The following is a 19,952-nucleotide window of genomic DNA, read 5'->3' on the forward strand; positions in this document are numbered from 1 at the left end:
GCAGCTATATCATAATTGAAGCAAATCCTCATAACCTCATAGCCTCATAAATCACCTTCCCAGAATAGAATCACCAACCTATAACAGCCTTCAGAAAGAGCTTAAACCAAATGTATTACAGAAAAACTTCTGAAAACTCTGGTGTTGCTGGATGCCAGTTGGGCCCAAATAGCTTAATGCAAATGAAGTGATGCTAATTGCTTCTCGCTTGATTTCCTTCACTGTATTAACATTTTCAGGTGAAATATCTTTCCATGCTCTTCTTCTGGGTTGGGCTGTTCGAACTCTGCTGTTCACTTGCAGATTTCTCCGATGGTGGAGGGTAGCAGGGAGGGTCCGACCGAAGCTCTTCTCAATCGCTACAATGCCGAGCGCCCTGCCACTGCGACCCCAGCCACCACAGCGACCCCCACTGCAACCTCCGCTGCTGCATCCTTCTTTGCCAGGTAAGATCCTGGGATAAAATCTGAATCATTTTCAGGGAAGCATTCACACACGAGATGATAAATGTGGTGGTGATGAGTCACACATCAACATATCTAAAAGAGATGATGAACATGGTACTGCTCAGTGAACTGTTTCCTGAAGCTGTTTTGTAGGAGTGAAATTCACTGAAATGAAAAAAAAGATTTAATGTAGTGATCGTCCTTATGGAGCCCAAACTAAATGATGATGATGATGGTGTTGGTGATAATGATGATGATTATGATGATGATGATTTAGCGTTCATCCTCATAGCCTGTCTGACCCTTGGGCTCAAAACGAACAAAATAACATTTCTCAGCTCACTGCACGAACCATTAAGTTTATTTCAAGTAGGAGTGCTTAAGTTTAAGACATAATTTTTTCACACAACTGAACAACCCAGAGAATATGGAGGTAGTATATGACACTTACAATGAGGTTGGAAAGAAACCTTCAGACAGTTGAAGAGGAAAATCAAAAAACCTAAAGCTGGAAAGAGTTCCAGCCTTTTACATATAATTATACAGATCAACCTTACCTGAGGCAGAAATTCAGCACCACAAGTTTAAAGCTTGCCAATCAATAACATTTAGTACTCTAAGTTAGTTTGTGGACCATTAAATAAGTAACACCTCTGGAGTAGAAACCATAATGGGAGTCAGTTCTTGAGCTTCTGAAAAAGTTCTCAGGTTCTCAAAAACATTCTGTGGTAAGGCCTACTTGCTGCTGTCTGATCCTAAAATCTGACTGTGTAAATTGGGTGAGAGAACAGTATTTGACCCTCTTTAAAAATCACAGTGGTTATCAGGGAGTATTGCTCTAATCTGCTCTAAATCAGGGAGTATGGCTCTAGTCTGCAGTCATTCTAATATCACTGTGCCTGACTGTGCACATGCACAATCACACGCACACGCATACACACATAGCTCCAGAGGAGTTGTTTTCAAACCACTAGCCATGATAGTTTCCATATGTTTTACTGTAATTCCCATAAGGAGGCCTGACTGTGTGTTCGGTTTTTCGGAATGTCTTTGTATCATAATGTGGGAGAGACCCACGCCCAAATCATGACCAGTCGCTGCTGCTGCTGTTACTGAGGAGAGCAGTGGGTGATGAGGTCCTATCTAAAGCAATATGAGGAGGAGAACAGTAGCAGGGGATGAATGGTGTGTGTGTGACAGCTGCACTGCTGTGTGTTGGTGAAACCTCTCGTAAATCACTCCTCCTCTGCAGCTGGACTCCTACATTTTATTTATAACTGTTTCAACATCAGTGGTGGCATGATCTCTTCATCCCCCACCTCTCTTACCTGAACTCTTACCTCACTGACCTCACTTTTATACACACCCACACACACACACACACACTCATAAATTCCCTCACCGATAACCTTCCTCACTCACAACATGTTCTCACATATGTAACATATGCAGCTAACATATTTTACACAACTAGTTTCCCATACATGTTCTTAACCATGGCTACTCTGGGCTCTGTTAACCATGACTACTCTGGGCTCTGTTAACCATGACTACTGAGGGCTCTTTGGCACTGGGTATTGGGTGGCAGTGGAATGGGTGGGTGTCGCTTTGGCAGAGCGTCTTTCATATTTGTATGATGAGAAGACTCTGCACTCTCTTGTGAGAGGAGCTTAACATATTTCTCTTATCTTATCTGATTGTGCACTTGCTCGCTCTCCAGTCGTGCTGCTGTCAGACCCACTCATGCTTTATGTCCAGTTTAACCGTGGAAGACCATTCCACCCAAACTACCAAGCAACACCCCAGCACCCACATCTTACAGAGACATTCGAATACACACATTCTGTGGACAGTGTAACCAAATATACTTGGTTTGCGTGTGTAACCTGAGTCTGCTGTCTTCCTAAACTGTGATAGCCTGACTCTGCAGGAGAGAGTCATTGATCTTTGCCATGTGTGACAGCGGGCACTAAACATTTACAGTAAAAACCATTTGGCAGCTTTACTCTTTTGGAGATGTTTTCTTCAGCGATACCTTTAGTTTATAAAGAGAGTTAAACAGTTCTGACAAATAACATTCATCCAAATTTAGAGAATAGATTGTTATAGGTTTAAGCTCCTAATCCATAGGGGAGAATCATACTGTGGCACTGTGGTTCAGACACTGTAAATATTACCATAAGGTCCAGATCACAGCAAAGTTAAGAGCTTTCTCATGTGATTTACAAGTTATGGCGTCTACCTCCCTGCAGACTGAGTGTATGTACTATATGCCACACACTGACACACACCAGCACCTCCACATCTCCACTCACCCTGGGCAGTTGTTGATTCTAGGTTTTTTCCATATGTGTCCAGTACTCATTGCCACAGGGTCTAAAGTGAAGGAGATGCATGGGTAATAACATCATGCCCTCATGGAACTAAAAACAGCCATTTTCTGGCTGTAAAGAGAGGAAGCTGCTGTAAATTTAAGAGGGCACTTTAGGTTTACAGGAAGAGCATGTGTGTGTGTGTGTGTGTATGTATGTGTAGGTGTGTGGGGGGGGGGAGGGTTGGGGGCAAGTGTCTGCCTGTATCTTGACAGGTAACAAGTCTCCTCACAGTAGGGCATGCACACACACCTGGCACTTATTTTCCATGGTCTGGAGCTGAGGTCCCACTCATTCTCCTTCCTCTCCATGTTCCACCTGAGGATTTATAGGTGCTGGAACAGATGCAGAGAAAGCTGGTTTTATAGGCCAGGGGTCATGACCCCCAGCATCTGGACATGTTCCATTAAGGATGTGACAGGCATGTACGAACAGCCTGCCTGGTGTGCTGGCATCTGTGATTTAAACTCGACAGGTCCTGTCAAGGCCATGCCTCTCCATCTCATAGCCCATATACAGAACTCCTCGACTGTGTGTGTGTGTGTGTGTGTGTGTGTGTGTGTGTGTGTGTGTGTATGTGTGTGTGTGTGTGTGTGTGTGTGTGCGTGTTCCCACTATTTCCCTGAGCAAGTTTTCAGCAAATGTTTGTCCCCACTCTGTAAGTCTCCTCTTTCACCAAAACACCTGCAGTTTTTCTCACTGCTACAGTGCTCTTCTATGGCTCTCTCCCTCTTACTGTCACCGCTCAGTTCCTGCCTAGTCTCCACCCAGTCCCAGCACCTTATGGAATTCTTCCATGGCAATGGGTCTCCCCCTAGCCCACACCAAATAAAGGTACTGGAGTACTTGGTTGGATATGTACGCACAATGACAAGACTGCCTCAATCCTACCTGCCCCCCTCCCTGCCTCATTCCTACCCTCCGCTGCCTCATTCTTACCCCTCCACCACCTCAACCCTACCCCCCACACCTCCTCCATCCTGGCCCCCACGGCCTCAAGCCTATCCCCCCACTGTCTCAATTCTACCCTCCACCACTTCAAACCTATACCGCCACCCCAACTGCCTCAATCTTACCCCCCGACCACCTCAAGCCTATCTCCCCCACCCCAACCATCTGAATCCTACCCTCCACCGCCTCATTCATACCTCCCCACCGCCTCAATCACACCCCCCACCACCTCAATCCAACCCCACCACTGCCTCAATCATAGGTGTGTGTGTGTGTGTGTGTGTACATGTGCCAGTGCTTACATGTGTTTACATATGTGTATGTAAGTGTAAGTGACTTTGCTTTTTTCTGATATTGTTACACAGGAGGGGGTGAAATAGGCTTAGCTAATGCTGCCAGCAGATAAGTGGCGAGTGAGAGAGATTGACGGAGACACCGAGTAATGGCTTATACCCGTGACTCTACAGACACAATACACATTCGCACCCACAAGCACACTCACATACATGCACATGCAGTTGCAAGATTTACACATATGCGCTCATGGAATTATGTGTCCATGTGTTTGGAGAGTGTGTTATGAGTGTGGTGATGTGTCAGTATTGTATGTCTGTGTTGTTACTCTGTGCTCTTCCACTTCATCACCCAGCACCCCAGGGGAAGTCTCGTCTTTCCCCCCTTTCCGAATCACCATTAGCTCCACTGTGCGCCGTTACAGCTAGAAGCCCCACCCACCTCCAGTGCTTCTCACAACAATTTTGACCTTTACGCTCTATACCCGGCCGCCAAATTGATCGATTGTGGTGGTTAAAAGCTGGAGGGCGAAGAAGAGGAAAGACAACGTAGAGCCTTCATCGATGTTACCTCAGGGTGGGTTATTTCCCACAGAGCAAAACCACATTTATGCTACAAATAAGACGGTTTCCTGGGAGAAGTCTGCCTCTAAAGATGTGTTCATGTATTTGCAACATAAAAACAGTTTCTCTCCCATGTAATCTTCCCGGAGAGTATGGCATACTTATTTACCCAGTGTAGTGTTGCAGATCTATTCAGAGAACTGTATAAACATAAGTGAGCCTTCCGGAGCCCAGCCAGCCCAGATTAATAATAATAATAATAATAATAATAATGCAAAATAGTACATTAAACATTAGGCAAACAAGAAACACAAAGCTAATTCATTGCACACCTATAGTCCATCATCACAGGTTCAGAACTGTTTTGCAGGTTCAGATGTATCTGAAAGAACGTCAGTGCTAGAAGGAAGCTAATAAAGAACACATCTCTCTCTCTCTCTCTCTCTCTCTCCTCTCCCCTCCTCTCCCTGTGCCTTTCAATCCAACCTCTCCTTTTTGCCTGCCTAGGGTCTCTTAATATCCGAGGCACTTAATTGTTGATCCCATGAATTTAGCTGAGTGAGCTAAAGTGTTAAAGGGTGGTATGAATATATGGAGGATCATAAGGCTATGGCGTGTAAGAAATTAGTGCCTCAGGACAGAACTGCCATTCTGGTCCTTTGTTTGGAAAATGGGATGTGCCATAAAGCGCCACTAATGATATGGCAATGGAATGTCCAACACAGCTGCTGGAATTGTCACTACAGCAGTTGGAATATCCACCATAGCTGTTCTAATAACCACCCCAGCAGCTGGTGTATTCACCATAACATTTGGAATGTTCAATATAGCTGCTGGAATATATTCCACAACTGCTGGAATATTCACCACAGAAGCTGGAATATTCACCACACCAGTTGGAATATCCACCACAGCTGCTGGAATATCCACCACAGCTGCTGGAATATCCATTACAGCTGCTGAAATATCCACCACAGCTGCTGGAACATCCACCACAGCTCTGTACTCTGTACTCTCCCACAGCACTGCCATGCCTGCCCTTTTAAACTCTGTAAATATGGGGCAATGCTATCTCACATTCAGAGACCAACTGATCTCACCAATTGCACCATTATATGAAGTAATATTGTGAAAATCAGCATTGCTGATAATGATCGTGCATTATCCCCATTTTCACTAAGAAGTGAGAGTTCTACAGATCAATGTTATGGAAGCATGGCTCTTTAGAGGTAATTCTAGCTTTTTAATGAAGGCAGCTGAATGTGAGAATCCTCAGCTCCTGTGTTGCTCACTAGCACTCACATTCTTAATAAATTCTGAAGTTTTTCAATGAACATATCCAGAGCTAAAATATTTCCTCACTGACCCAGAAAAGTAGATGTTATATAAACTTTGCATAAGATTAACATGTTTGAAGTGGACTTTCTGCAGTTAACTGCAAAATGCTTCTACACAGTCCAGGCCATGGGACTGTTATTCCTACACAGCCATACACTTCCCTGTCTACAGCACACCTAACTATCAGTGAGTAGGAAACAGCATAGCTGCGGTAGCGTCATATTCTGGACAATTCCAGTGTTAAATGTGAGTGGAAAGGTGTGTTTAATGAGAGTGTTAGACTGTGTAGGAGGGGCATAAAGTTTATGGAAGGAACCAAGAACTGTGTGGAAGGACCAGAGGTCCCTGTCTCTGGTCTAGCCTACTCTCCAGTCATGCGTTTTGCCTTCATTTACCCCCTTGAAAGTCCTCTGTGTTGCTGGGCGTCTGTGGCTTGTTTGAAGATGCAGTGATGCTGAGCCCTCTTCCCTGCAGCTATGTGCAGCAGTTTCAGCCCCAAGCTCCTCACCGCATGGTGATCCAGGCCTGTGGGCATTCATGTAGAAACAGCCTGCTCCTCCTGCATTTGAGTCTCTTCTGATTCTGTACCACCACCTAGCCATCATAACACACACACACACACACACACACACATACAAACACATGCACAACCCCATACAAAAAACAAGCATGCAAACACAGATGTACTTCTCTGATTACTCCCAGGTCGTGCGTAAAGGAATTAAAAAATGAACTTAGCTGGGAGGCAAGCAGGCAGCAGTATGAAATGAAAAATAAATACTGGATAACGAATTACTAGAGTTCTCACAATGGAATCACAGATAGCCCTGATCTGAAAACTCTGAAACTGAAACTTTCTTCAGGAGTAGATTTTGGAATTCAGATTTAGAGAAAGAATGAATGATAAAAGAAGCAGAGATGGAGAGATGGAGGAGATATGTGGTTAGAACAGAGCCTGAGAAAGATTCATTATGTTGCTTGCGTTGTTTTAGCTACTCATCAGAATCCTTAACTGAATGCTAACCTCATGCTGATCTCATTGCTGATCTCATTCTGACACCACGAAACAACAACACAGATTTCTCTCCTTCCTCTGTTAAACCATAATGGCTCATCAGGCAGTCCAAAACACTAGCATCTCCAAACCACACATTTGCTAGCTGTAAATCTGTCCATTCAGTCCTTCCATAAATAAGCCTCAAAATGTCTGCCTCAAAAGAACTGTCCATTGTTTGAGGACTTTAATGTGAATTAGAAAGAATTCGTTGTACTTAGGTTTTTATATAGTACAAACTACAATCATATGCTTTGTTCAGAATGCCCTATATGAAAACTACAAGCAGTAACATTTCAAGATATTTATATTGGTTACCTACCAATGATTGTAAGGATTCATGGGCAGAAATCGTTTTGACAGTAGAAGTCAGTAGTGAACATGAGATGTCTGAGGCAAAACGTCTGGCTTAGTGAACAAAACACAGTAGCTAGAGAGCTATTATACATAATATCCATAAACTGACAAAGTGGAACCAATTATGTCCCTAAATTTGAAATATTGGCCCATTTACATAAATAGCTGCCTACTTACATAAAATTCTTGCCATTGTCAGACCTCTTGACAGATGGTGATTTTTTTACTATGACACATCTACATCACATTGGAATACAGGCACTGGTATACATCGGAAATTGGAGTGAATATGATCTGATGTGAATTCTGTACATAGGGGGCTATATTGAGAAAGTCTTTTACTCCCGATTTTTATCCCCTAATTATTCATATTAATTAGACCTAACAGGAAAGATTTTTGGCTGAATGTAGCCATTAGCAGCAGCGATATAAACTGAGCAGATTTCGGTCGCAAACTGCTGACTCCTCCGGGCTTTCTGTCATCTGACTGAAGCTGCTTCTTTATAAGCTGTAGCAGACGGATGGGATGCTGACTAAAAACTTCAACTCCAACTCCAGAACTGTGGTGGTTGAGTTTGAGTATGTGAGGGCGCGTGGGTGAGTGGCGTGATACGGGTCTGCTTCTCTTTGTCTGTGGTATGAGGTTTAGATGCTTGGCCTCTGTCTCTCTCTCTCTGGCTGTGTCTTGTGATGTTTAGATACTGATGCACTCTCTCTCTCTCTATTTGGCTGTGTGGTGTGAGGATTATGTGAGGATTATGAGCATGAGCAATGATGCATAACAATGCTCACTTAACCCACATACAATTCAGGTTTTATGAAAAAAAAAAAAATAAATTCAGGTTTTATGAAAAAAAATATTTTCTTTCTTTTATGAAAAAAGAAAGGTGAATATATGAAAAGCAGTCCACTAAGCTGTACAGTACATTTTGCTAACAGTACATAAATATGTAAAAATCAACTCATAGCAATGTTTTTGAAACCCCAACAGTTTCTGTCATACATTTTTGCTTTTAAATTATTTTGATAATTACCAAACTAAGATCTTATAATAAAAAACTAAGCTTAAGTTAAGCAAGTATTTAGCTGTATAATTATTTTTTTTTTTAAACAAACCCTACATGCAGCTAATAAAAGCTTGTTGTTTCCCTGTGGCTAAGCATACTGTCATTCATGGTTGTGATTGCTGCCAGTCAGTTAATAAAACCCTGCTCTGTAGCCTACCCCTATAGCTGGGCCTTAGCTCACATGCTAATCTCCATCTCTAGCTCTTTCCCCATATGTCTGAGGTAAACTGAGTAAAAGTAAGGCACTCCTGAGTATTCAGCCCTTCTCTGCTCTGCCTCTGGGCTCCACGTTGTTTCCACTCGCCAGACAGCTGTCTGACAAGCCATCAGGAGAGGGCGGTGATTTTACACGAGTGCGGGCAGATGCAAGGTGATCATTTGGTTCAGTAGACCTGTGTAGGTGTACTGCATGCTCTCATGGGGAGCTGAGAAAAAGGAAATATCTTTGTTCACAGTTTCTGCTGCAGTGCAGAAAAAGTGAGAGTAGATAGGTCTCTCTGGGCAGGGACAACAGGATCAGTTCAAATAGAAATACGAGGTTACAGAGAGAAGGGGAGAGAGACTGAGTGTGAGGGGGGTTATAGAGAGAGAAACAGAGAGAGAAGGAGAGAGAGTCTGTCTGCCTTTCCTCGTTTCTTTTTCTGTGCTCTGTGCTCCACAACACTATCGGCTTTGTTTTTGATTTTAAGCCAAACGCTCCATGCTCTATTGGTGTAACCTGTGATTGAGAGAGAGAGGGGGAAAGGGAGAGTGAAAGAGAATTGAAGCAAAGGAGAATGAATTTTAAAAAACTGCAAGAGAGGAACTAGTGGAAGTGTGTATGTGTGTGAGAGAGCATGACAGAGAGAGAAGAAGAGAGAATTACCAAGGTGGTTACAGTCAGAAGATGAGTTGAGGTGTGGATGAAGCCTGTAGCTGAGGTCTTTCCACTGTAGATGTGTCAGGCTGAAGAAGAAAGAGAGAAGGACATCAGAAGGAGAGAGCGATGCAGGGTTTGGACATCCATGGTCCTCAGGATCAGGGTGAGAACGTCCACAGTCAACAGGATCAGGGTTTGGATGTCCACGATCCTTAGGATCAGGGTGAGAAGGTCCACAGTCAACAGGATCAGGGTTTGGATGTCCACGATCCTTAGGATCAGGGTGAGAAGGTCCACAGTCAACAGGATCAGGGTTTGGATGTCCACGATCCTTAGGATCAGGGTGAGAAGGTCCACAGTCAACAGGATCAGGGTTTGGACGTCCACGGTCCTCAGGATCAAGATGAGAATGTCCACGGTCCTCAGGATCACACTGTGGATGTCCAATGTCCTCCGGGCCTTTTAGCGTGAGTGACAGCTGAGAACTCCTAAAGCTTCCTAAAGCTTCTGAACTGTGTTTATTATTGAAGCCTCTGCTGCATGCTTATGATAAATTCTGCATTTCTTAAGTCTGTGTTTCACAGATTAAAACAAGCTTTCAAAAATAATGTGTTTTTGTGAAAAGTTGAATGTACTGTTATCTATTAGACCTTTACTTTCTTCTTTCTTTTAATATGGTGTTTACATAAAAGTCACAAACGCTTCTAGATAATAACCTGAAAATATAATAGCCTCCTGCATCTTCTGTACTGACAGGTGTTTCATGTTTGGCTCGTCTAAATTATGCAGCAGATATTTTGAAGCATTTACTTTGCCTTTGTGGAACAAGATGGCTAAATTTGGAGGCACAGAGGAGCTTTGAGAAAGCTTTCATAACTACAATTTCTCGTCTGCCAAATCTTTAGAGAAACTTGTGTACCCAGGTACAGCTCTACTAAAGGGGAAGGGGAGAATACCCTTCCATGCTTCAAGTCTCATGGAAGACAAGCATTGAGACTATTCTCTGTCCTGGCTCCCAGATGGTGGAATGAACTTCCACTTGCTGTCCAGACAGCAGAGTCCCTTGCAGTCTTCAAACACAAACTGAAGACCCATCTATTCGTGGAATATTTATGACAACTGACCCTGCTCCTATACTGGCTAACTAAATTAGTACTTATTGTAGGGTATTGTTTATTACACTGATGTTGTTTAACAAACTCTAGTACTTATTGTTTATTGCACTTATCATTGTTTAAGATAGACCTTGTGTATTTTGTACTTCTAGGTATCAGCATTCATCTCTGTATTTCTACCGTGTTCTAGATCATTGGTATATTAGACTCTAACCTACTGTACTGACCAGGATGTATTCTATGAGTAAATGACAAACCACTTTTGTACGTCGCTCTGGATAAGAGTGTCTGCCAAATGCTGTAAATGTAAATGTACATTTACTGAGCTCACACACTAAAAAACTCCATCTCTACATAATGCTCAATGGACAAACTTGGCTGTTCCTCTGGTTCTCTGTACAGTAACCAAAGATTATCGCCTGGTTTGTGTTATTTTAGTCCAAATCATTTCCAATATCCCTTGAAGCTTTCTATTGAAATGTGGTCATTTCTTTGGAGTGGTTGAATGTACTTAGGTGTGTATAGCTCTAAAAAAAACCTCTCTAAAAACATACTGACTACTCAAAGCTACCTTTTAAAAATTGTAGACCTTATAAGATTGTAGACAAATTGTAGACCTTTTAAAAATTATACAGTAAACAACTTAAACTTGTTTATAAGAACATACACTCATTGTGATTCTACTGTACTGGCAGACTTGATGCTTTGGCATAATGGAGTATTTTTAATGGTAAAGTAAAGGGGCAGTCCTCCAGTATATCCTGCAGGGGGCTCCAGTGACACCTTTCTTACTACCCCACTCCTTACTCTTCCTCATCTTCCTCACTCTTGTGTAAGCAGCTGACAGGATGCAGTCAAAGGTGGTGCAGAAATCTTGCCTGCTCTGAATGTCTGAGACTGGTGGGTAATGTCTGTTAGATTCACCAGAAAGAGCTCCAGACAACACAGTTAAGAACTGCCCAGTTGTCTGTCTTCATTGAGTGGCATATTTTGTTGATTTGTTGTGTCTTTTTTAGCTCTTCTAACATGCAGCATCTCAAGAATCCTTCAGTGATATTGCAGACTACTGTGGTGAGCTGTGGAAGTGTAAGGTCTGAGATCACCCATTTGCTTGCTGCCAGAATGTATGATTGGCACAAAATTGAGCAAGCATTTCCTTCGGCTCCTTCATTACAGACACACACACACACACACACACACACACACACACACACACACACACACGCACGCACTCATCATATGGGCACCCACTGATGAATCTTTGTTCTGCATCAAGCAGCATCTTCAGTTTACTGGCACCTTCTCCAGCACATGTTTAAGAACTTGGTCCAGCTCTCCAAAGACATTTTTAGGTTGCTGGCAGCATCTCCATCACATTCATGTTTTAGAGATTGGTCTGGTTCTCCACATATAGGTTAAGCACAGTTTTGCATCACAAAGCATTTAGTGTAGAAAATTGACAAAACCAAATGAAGACCCTCTAATTTAGTTCAAGATAAGGACAAAGACACAAATTTAAAATGTTCAGGCTATGCCTCAAATGCACATTCACATCCTCCATTCATACATTTGTGTGTGTGTGTGTGTGTGTGTGTGTGTGTGTGTGTGTGTGTGTGTGTGTGTGTGTGTGTGTGTGTGTGTGCGTGTGTATTTGTATGTTTGTTTATGTGTATGCGTGTTTGTCTAAATTATTCAGTATTGAATCTGTGCTGAAAACTGATTGTTCAGGTGAGCCCTGCCATTGTGGTTGATGCTGTCTACAGGGCTAATTAAAACCTGTGTGTGTGTGTGTGTGTGTGTGTGTGTGTGTGTGTGTGTGTGTGAGTGTGTGTGTGTGTGTGTGTGTGAGTGTGTGGAAAGTCTTGGTTCAGCCATTGATTGTCACTGACTTTTGCCCTTGTCTGGTTAGTGTCAGTGATTCATTTAGTTTCATTACATATGCAGGTAGAAGCTTTCACCCGCATGCGCACTGATCAGTTGATACTGTGTCAGCTGCCTTACTCTAGTGGACTATACAGACTACAGGAAATACAGTTCTAGAAACTAGGGTTAATTGAGTGAGATTGTGAGTGAAGATGAAGCTCGGGTATCATGTCTGTTGTGCAGTCTGCAGGTTCTAAGGATGAGCATTAATGAAGATATACATGATCAGCAGAGTTGATGCAATACTGGGGGAAAAGATACTAAGAATAAAGAAGAATTAAATATGAATAAAAAAACAATCAAACAAATTGACTGAACAACAAAATTAAATGAGTTACAATAAAGCATGGCCAATACATAAGTTTGTTTACATACTATTAAAACAGTATATATATCAGTATATAAAAATAATTATACTAGATATTATATTATACTATATTATATAATTATATTATATTATATAATTATACTAAATATTATACAATTTTAACTACAAAGGTTTTTGGATATTCATTTGTTTCCGAGGTTTTTACAAGTTTTTACACTGGATACCTGGCTTAGGTGTGCTGGATACCTACCGCAGGTGTGCTGGACACCTGCGGCAGGTATGCTGCTTGCCTACCACATATGTGCTGGATAGCTGCCACAGGTGTGCTGGACGCCTACCACAGGTGTGCCAGACACCTACCACAGATGTGCTGGATGCCTACCACAAGTGTGCTGGATAGCTGCCACAGGTGTGCTGGATGCCTACCACAAGTGTGCTGGATAGCTGCCACAGATGTGCAGGGTGCTGGGAAAGAGTAAAAGTATGGTCCCCGAGGACTGAATTAGGATACATTCATTTAACTGAATTGGTTTATTGTTTGAGGGGAGTATGCTGTGTTTTGTAATTTAATTGTATTTCTTTTCTGTTCATGGGTTTTCATTCATCTATTAGTGTATGACTCTGATAAGTGAATCAGAAAGCCAGTGAGCCCAGGTGATGGGGAGCACTTTGATGGATAGGAGAACACATAATGAACAATGGTCAGCCTAAATTAACAAATTAAGGAACAATGGTCAACCTGATTTAGGGTTTTTTTAAGATTTTTTTTTTCTGTTTGTACTGGTGCAGTATTAGAGCATTAAAACAATTGTTGCTGTGGCCCCGGTTTCACATACATGTGTATGTGAACTGATTGGCTCTGCTGGGTGTATACTACCACTTCAGTTATCCATGTGAAAACACAGTTAGCACATTGCACACAAGCCTGCAGGAAGTGGAACTCTGGGTTCAGTTATCTGGGCAGTTGCAGCCAGACAAATACAAACTGATCTTAAAGTGAATGGTCCCAGAACTGAAGTGCTTGTCCATGCTCTCTGAGACAGTACGAGTGCACCTCATGGCCGTGTGCTGAATGTTTCCACGCTCTGAGACAGTACGAGTGCACCTCATGGCTGTGTGCTGAATGTGTCCATGCTCTGAGACAGTATGAGTGCACCTCATGGACGTGTGCCAAATGTTTTCATGCTCTGAGACAATAGGAGTGCATCTTATGGCTGTGTGCTGAATGTGTCTCCTCAGAGCTGCCCAGAAGCTCAACCTGTCCTCCAAGAAGAAGAAGCAGAGGTCGGCACCACCTGTGGTATGTGACCCGCCCCTCTTCCCAACCAACTTCAGCGGAATCCTACAGGTGTCCCCACCCCCAGCCCCACCCTGCCTGCTCCGTGCGGTCAGCAAGGTCAGAGATAACCCTGGCCTGGGAAAGGTGAGCATCCATAGCCTCATTACCAGATTCCAAAACAAACCTAAGATCTCCATTCACCATTTGGCTGCAACATGCATGTGTGATGTCAATAAATATTCCATTAATCTGCAGTCTAGTGTGTGACATAGGAAAGCACGTCTTAATTTCACTCTCCAGTGAGTGTGCTGAAGTACCACAGTTTTATTTCAGATGGCTCAAGGCATTCAGTCGTAGTTAATGACCACATAAAGCTGTATAGCCACACTACACAATCATACTAAGACATGCTTAACAAAGAATGAAAGCTAGTGGGCACAAGTTAACACAAACACATTAACATAATGTTCACGCCTCCATTCCAGCTTTCATTTACTGCAGGCAGTTTTGTGAAATTTCCCCTTAAAGGATCCTTCACTAAGTTAAAAGCCCCCAGCTGTGCCTAGGTGCTAAAGCCATGTTTAGAGTGATGAGTGATTAGAGAGGCCCCGGGGTCTCTCACTGGCATTCAGACTAACAATGGCCACAGCGTGAGAATGATGATGCAGCTGTTTCAGGCATGGGGAGGAATTCTGTAGTGGTAATGGCTGTACATAAGACCTCATGCTCTCTCAATTCCTCTTTGTATTCTACACATTCACTAATGTTTGCCATGCTGCTGCACAGAGGGACACACATACTTCATCCATCACATTTCACATTACAGTATGGAGCCTTATAAGCCTGATGGGTGGTTGGCGCAGTGCGTGTGGAGGGGTGAGGTTGGGAGAGCTCGCTGATTCACGAGGGTTGTATTGATCAAGCGTGTAACGACTGTTTAGTTTCCTTCGGCCATCTTGCAGAGCACTCTGAGGTGAGCTCACCAGGTAAACATAAATGGACTAGTATGAGAGAATGAAACCAGCATTAAAAGAGTCGGTGTTATCCCAGCAGGGACCTGCACAGATACATGTGGCAGGGTGAAAATGGAGGGCTGGAGATAACTGGCTTTTTTTCTTTCTTTTTTTTTATCATAATATTTTTTAAATGCGCTAGCATTACAGAACAGCAAAACCCACCGATACCACCACATCATTTCCAAATGTTCGTTTCCAAAAGTTGTAATGGCATGAATGGTGTGTAAATGTGGGCAAAATACAACAGAAAAAAAGTTCACAGGAAAAATTCTGACGGTGTTCAGATGAGATACATGAGCAGCCTGTGAGCACAAATGGGACGGATGCTTCGTCTGACACAACACCATATGCTACGTACGCGTAAACGCTGCAGGCCTCATGGTGGTGCAGGTGCAAACCAAAGCAGCGACAAGGTAGATACCTTTGATCAGCTCAACATGACAGTGAGTTGGGAAGGAGCGTTCGGCTTTCCTGCAGACAGGGCACAGCTCATGCCACATGTGTCTGCAGGTGACCTTATTCAAACATAGAGTTCACTAAAAGCAGCCATCTGGAACAGAGTTAAATTGGTGTCATTATCAATCCTAATGCAATTTTCAGTCTTCACCAGCCAGTGTAATGAAGGCTCATCAGATCCCATGAAGGCTTTACTCTCTCTGTCCTCTGCATTTTCATGGCAGCATCTGTGTCCTTGTTTGGGGCCTTGTGCGCTTCAGTGCTCTCTCACACATTATGGCCGCGTGGGAGATTGGCTTTCTCACCTTCACTGAACATTGTGTGTGTGTGTGTGTGTGTGTGTGTGTGTGTGTGTGTGTGTGTGTGTGTGTGTGTGTGTGTCGATGAAGGGGACTGTGTGTGTGTTGATGGAGAGTGCATGTGTGCTGATCACTGATCCTGATCATCACTGTATTTCACCAAAGACCTGCATAGATTTGATTTGATTTAAATAGTTTTGCATTAAGAAATTTTCAGCTTCTAATGTTGATTCTATTATTATTAAATTTCCCCACTTTGTATTTCATTACTTTGATATGATATGATATAGATATTGCGATGTGGTAGTGAGCTCATTTGAATAACAAAGCCTTCTGAGTAAAATTAAATAGGCCAATATTGCAATGTCATATTGCAAAGTCCTAATTGTTGATCACTGGTTCTAAAGATTCATTAATGTTTTGTGCATTCTAATAATTTATTTTGTGCATTCTAATAATTTTTCATGGAACGTGAAGTCTGACAAAATGACATGCATCTACCTTTAAATCCCGATTAAGGCTTTTTTGTTTTGATGTTACACCTTTGACTTCTTGTATGTCTCCTAATGTGGAGCAGCATCCAGTATAGCCAGGTTGAGATGCACTACTGTGTAGTTGTACAGTTATGTAGATGCACTGCTATGAAGGTGTACTACTATTATGATGTACACTGTTATGTAGATTTACTGCTATTAGTTTTACTGTTGTGTAGATGCACTGCTATGTACAACAGCTATTGTCACAAAACAGTTTTACACATGTCCAAGCCCCCACTGAGGAAGTTAAGGTGCAGCTAATCTTCCTGTAATCACAAAATCACCAAACAAAACATCAGTGTTATTGCTAGGCTGACATGCTTGCCTGGAGACATTTTGTTTAATTGAACTTGGGGCTTGGTTTCATCTGGGCTGCAGCTACTCTGGGTGCATGTCTGACTATTTATAATCATTGCTCTATTTCATTTTAAAGACCCACTTATTACACATGTGATATTTTTCCACAAGGTACAAATGGAAGCATGTTTGTAATGTTAGAAGTCAATAGGAGTAGGTTACTAGTCAAAGTCAAGTCAAATTTATTTATATAGCACTCTTACACAGATGTTGTCACAAAGCAGTTTTGGAAATGTCTGAGTCCAAGTCCCCAGTGAACAAGTCAAGCGTGACAGTGGCAAGGAAAAACTCCCTAGAGCATGAGGAAGAAACCTTGAGAGGAACCAAGACTCAAGGGGGGGGCCCATCCTTCGCTGGCTGACAACGGACACTGCAATATCACTGTAGTGTTGAGTAGATGCACTGCTGAGTAGCTGCATGGAGGGCAGTGGTATCTCAGTAGTTAAGGTACTTGATTTGTAATTGGAAGGTTGCTGGTTCAAGCCCCACCACACCCAAGTTGCCACTGTTGGGCCCCTGAGGAAGGCCCTTAACCCTCAATTGTTCAGGTGGTACTCAGTCATAATTGTAAGTGGCTTTGGATAAAAGCATCAGATAAATGCCATAAATGTAAATGCTTTGTAGTTGAAGTGGTGTAGGTGTTATGCAATGTTCAAAAGGCTTTATTGTCATTTCAGTACATATAAGTACACAACAAAACAATGTTCCTCCAGGACCATGGTGCAAAACAAGTACAACAGAGAACACACTACACAAGTGCAAACAGTGCAATAATACCATACAATAAATACAAGACAGGACCAATGAACATTGTTTTGACCAGTACAGTACAGTACTGGAAATTTGTAAAGCAGGTTTGTGCACAGGAGTCAGTGACATGCTATACTGATCATAGCAGTCACCAGAAACAGTTCAGAATACAGTACTGATTTAGTACAAGTATTCTAGCTGTAAGCAGGAAAAATGTGCAAAAGGAGTGCATATTATATGTGTGTGAAGTTTGACTTCAACAATTTGTCCAATACAAAACAATGTGTGTGTGTGTGTGTGTATGGATATGTATGTACGTGTGTATGTGTGTGATTGTGTATACGTGTGTGTGTGTGTCTGTGTGTGTGTGTGAATGTGTATAGAAGTGTTCATTTGTTTGGAATCAGAATTAGCCAGAGTTCTGCAGTCTGTCGGCTTCTGGGCAGGGCAGAAACTGTTGCGCAGACTAGAAGTGAGGCACCGAATGCTGCGGTACCTTTTTCCAGATGACAAAGGGGTGAACAGTTTGTGTGAGGGGTGTGTGGGATCTTCCACAATGCTGGGGGCTTTGCGGATACAACGTATGGTGTAGATGTCTGTGATAGAGGGAGGAGAGACCTGATCTTCTCAGATGTTCTCACTATTCTCTGAAGGGTCTTGCGATCAAACCATTTCCCAAACCAGGTAGTGATGCAGCTGCTCAGGATGTAGATGCACTGTAGCTGGAGAATGCAGTGGCCTCCTGTTCTGTCCGAAATGGAAATGGTGGCATTTATGGCTGAAAAAGGCCACCCCTGTCTGGGAACTGACCTACTACATTGGCCTTTGGAAAACAACTCAGCCACACTCACATATAATGACACCTTATTCACAATATCGGACATTTAGAATTTTGTAGATTTGGAATAGAATATTTCTGAAATTAGCTGCATTCTTTAATTCTAACTGATATATATATATATATATATATATATATATATATATATATATATATATATATATATATATATATATATATATATACACACTATACAAACTATATATGTACATATGTATTTTACTCTCTAAAGATTTTCTAGACATTTTTACTAGATATTGAGACTCCTGATCTCCTGATCTGAATTGACATTCGGATGTTTGGTTTTCTATAATGGCAGGAGTTTGACAGGTGCATAAGTTGCCTAGACATTCAGTGTCCAATCAATTTTTAGTAGCTTCCTCTGAAAAATTGATGAGGAGTAGAAGAGTTCAGTGCTCCTTTTGACCTATTCAATCTATATGAACAGGATGAGTAGAGGACTCCATCCCGCTCATTCAGGTGTGAGACAGGACACAGTAGGCAGTAGATGGGGGCACAGGAGGTATGTCAGTAATCTTCAGCCTGCTAAGAGCGTAGCTCAGTGTTTGTGATACATTTACAAACAGGGCACATCCCATTAGTGTTATTGCACCTGGGACACATCCGCAAAAGGTTTATCGATTTTGTTGTTGAACTAAACCAAAGGGATTATGCTCTACCAATAATGAAATATGAATCACCCACTCCCCTTTCAGATGTGAATGCAGATCTAAGAGGGATTTTTATTTGATATTTATATCCTTTATCTACATTTCAAGCATCAAGATTTAAATCAATTTGATCATGTGACATTTCATTGTGACATTTTAGACTTTTCTCTTTTGTAAATATAAAGAAACAGGATGTCATATGTACGGAGAAGCCCTTCACAGTGTCTGAATCTGTGTCACGGTATATCATAGCCCCATCTAAATACCAAGGCAGGGGGAACATCTAGATTGATCAGAGTCCATAGGTGGCTCCCTAAAGGCTGCTGTAGGATCTCAGCTAATGAAGGCTGTAGGTGAAGTGGGTGGAGGTGGGGGGAGTGTCTCCACCTGGGCAGTGGAGTTGGGGGGAGAGTCCTCTGAGTTCTGCACTGAATGAAGAATCACTCTAATGAATCACACATCTGCTAGTACTGCTCTGTCCCATCAAGAGCTTTGGGAAGAGGGAGCAGACTTTTCTCCATGTCATCGTACTCTGGGGATAATGAGCCTCTGCTGCTGTGGTAACCGTGGGAACAGGTATATGTTGCTTGGTGACAAAAATAGAATGGCACTTCCATTGGGATGGAATGATTTTGTGTAGACAAGCAAGTCACGGTAATGGACTTAAAATGAAAGTCAAACATACTGAGAAAAACATTACTTTTTTACTTACTGTTTTTAAAGTAGTGCTTAAAAAGAAAAGGCAAAGCACTATGATTAGCTTTCTAATATTGAGATGGAAGAGGAGCAAAATTGGATTCTTTTTAAATGCTTATTGGGTACAAATCCTTTAATCTTTTGGTGTTATACATGTTTGCGCAGTCATTTTAGTATGAAAGCACATGTGACCTTCAGTGTGGACACAGCCTTTAATGACTATATCTGTAGCTGTCTCTCATAACAGAGATAATTTGTTTGCTTTAAGATGTCAAAATATATTGTCAGTGTGAAAATGAAGCAAAAAGGAAATTGCTTGGAGCTTTGTATCCACAGACATTAAGATTGCTTGATGAATTATTCATGCGAATAATTCATCAGGTTGTC

General features: G+C 42.2%; 1 protein-coding gene across 5 annotated transcripts in view; it reads left to right on the forward strand.

Moving 5' to 3' along the window:
- The window catches only part of kif26ba (kinesin family member 26Ba), a 75,982-nt gene that overhangs the window by 35,343 nt on the left and 20,687 nt on the right, over positions 1–19,952 (forward strand). For all 5 annotated transcript variants that reach the window (XM_081721597.1, XM_026999851.3, XM_081721599.1 and 2 more), the window contains exons 4-5: positions 304–446; positions 13,907–14,090. In XM_081721597.1, coding sequence (XP_081577723.1) covers positions 304–446; positions 13,907–14,090 — 327 coding nt within the window. The remainder of the gene's footprint in view (positions 1–303; positions 447–13,906; positions 14,091–19,952) is intronic.

Source organism: Electrophorus electricus, chromosome 10, assembly GCF_041902795.1.
Source record: "Electrophorus electricus isolate QZ-2024a chromosome 10, ASM4190279v1, whole genome shotgun sequence".
Classification (NCBI taxonomy): domain Eukaryota; kingdom Metazoa; phylum Chordata; class Actinopteri; order Gymnotiformes; family Gymnotidae; genus Electrophorus; species Electrophorus electricus.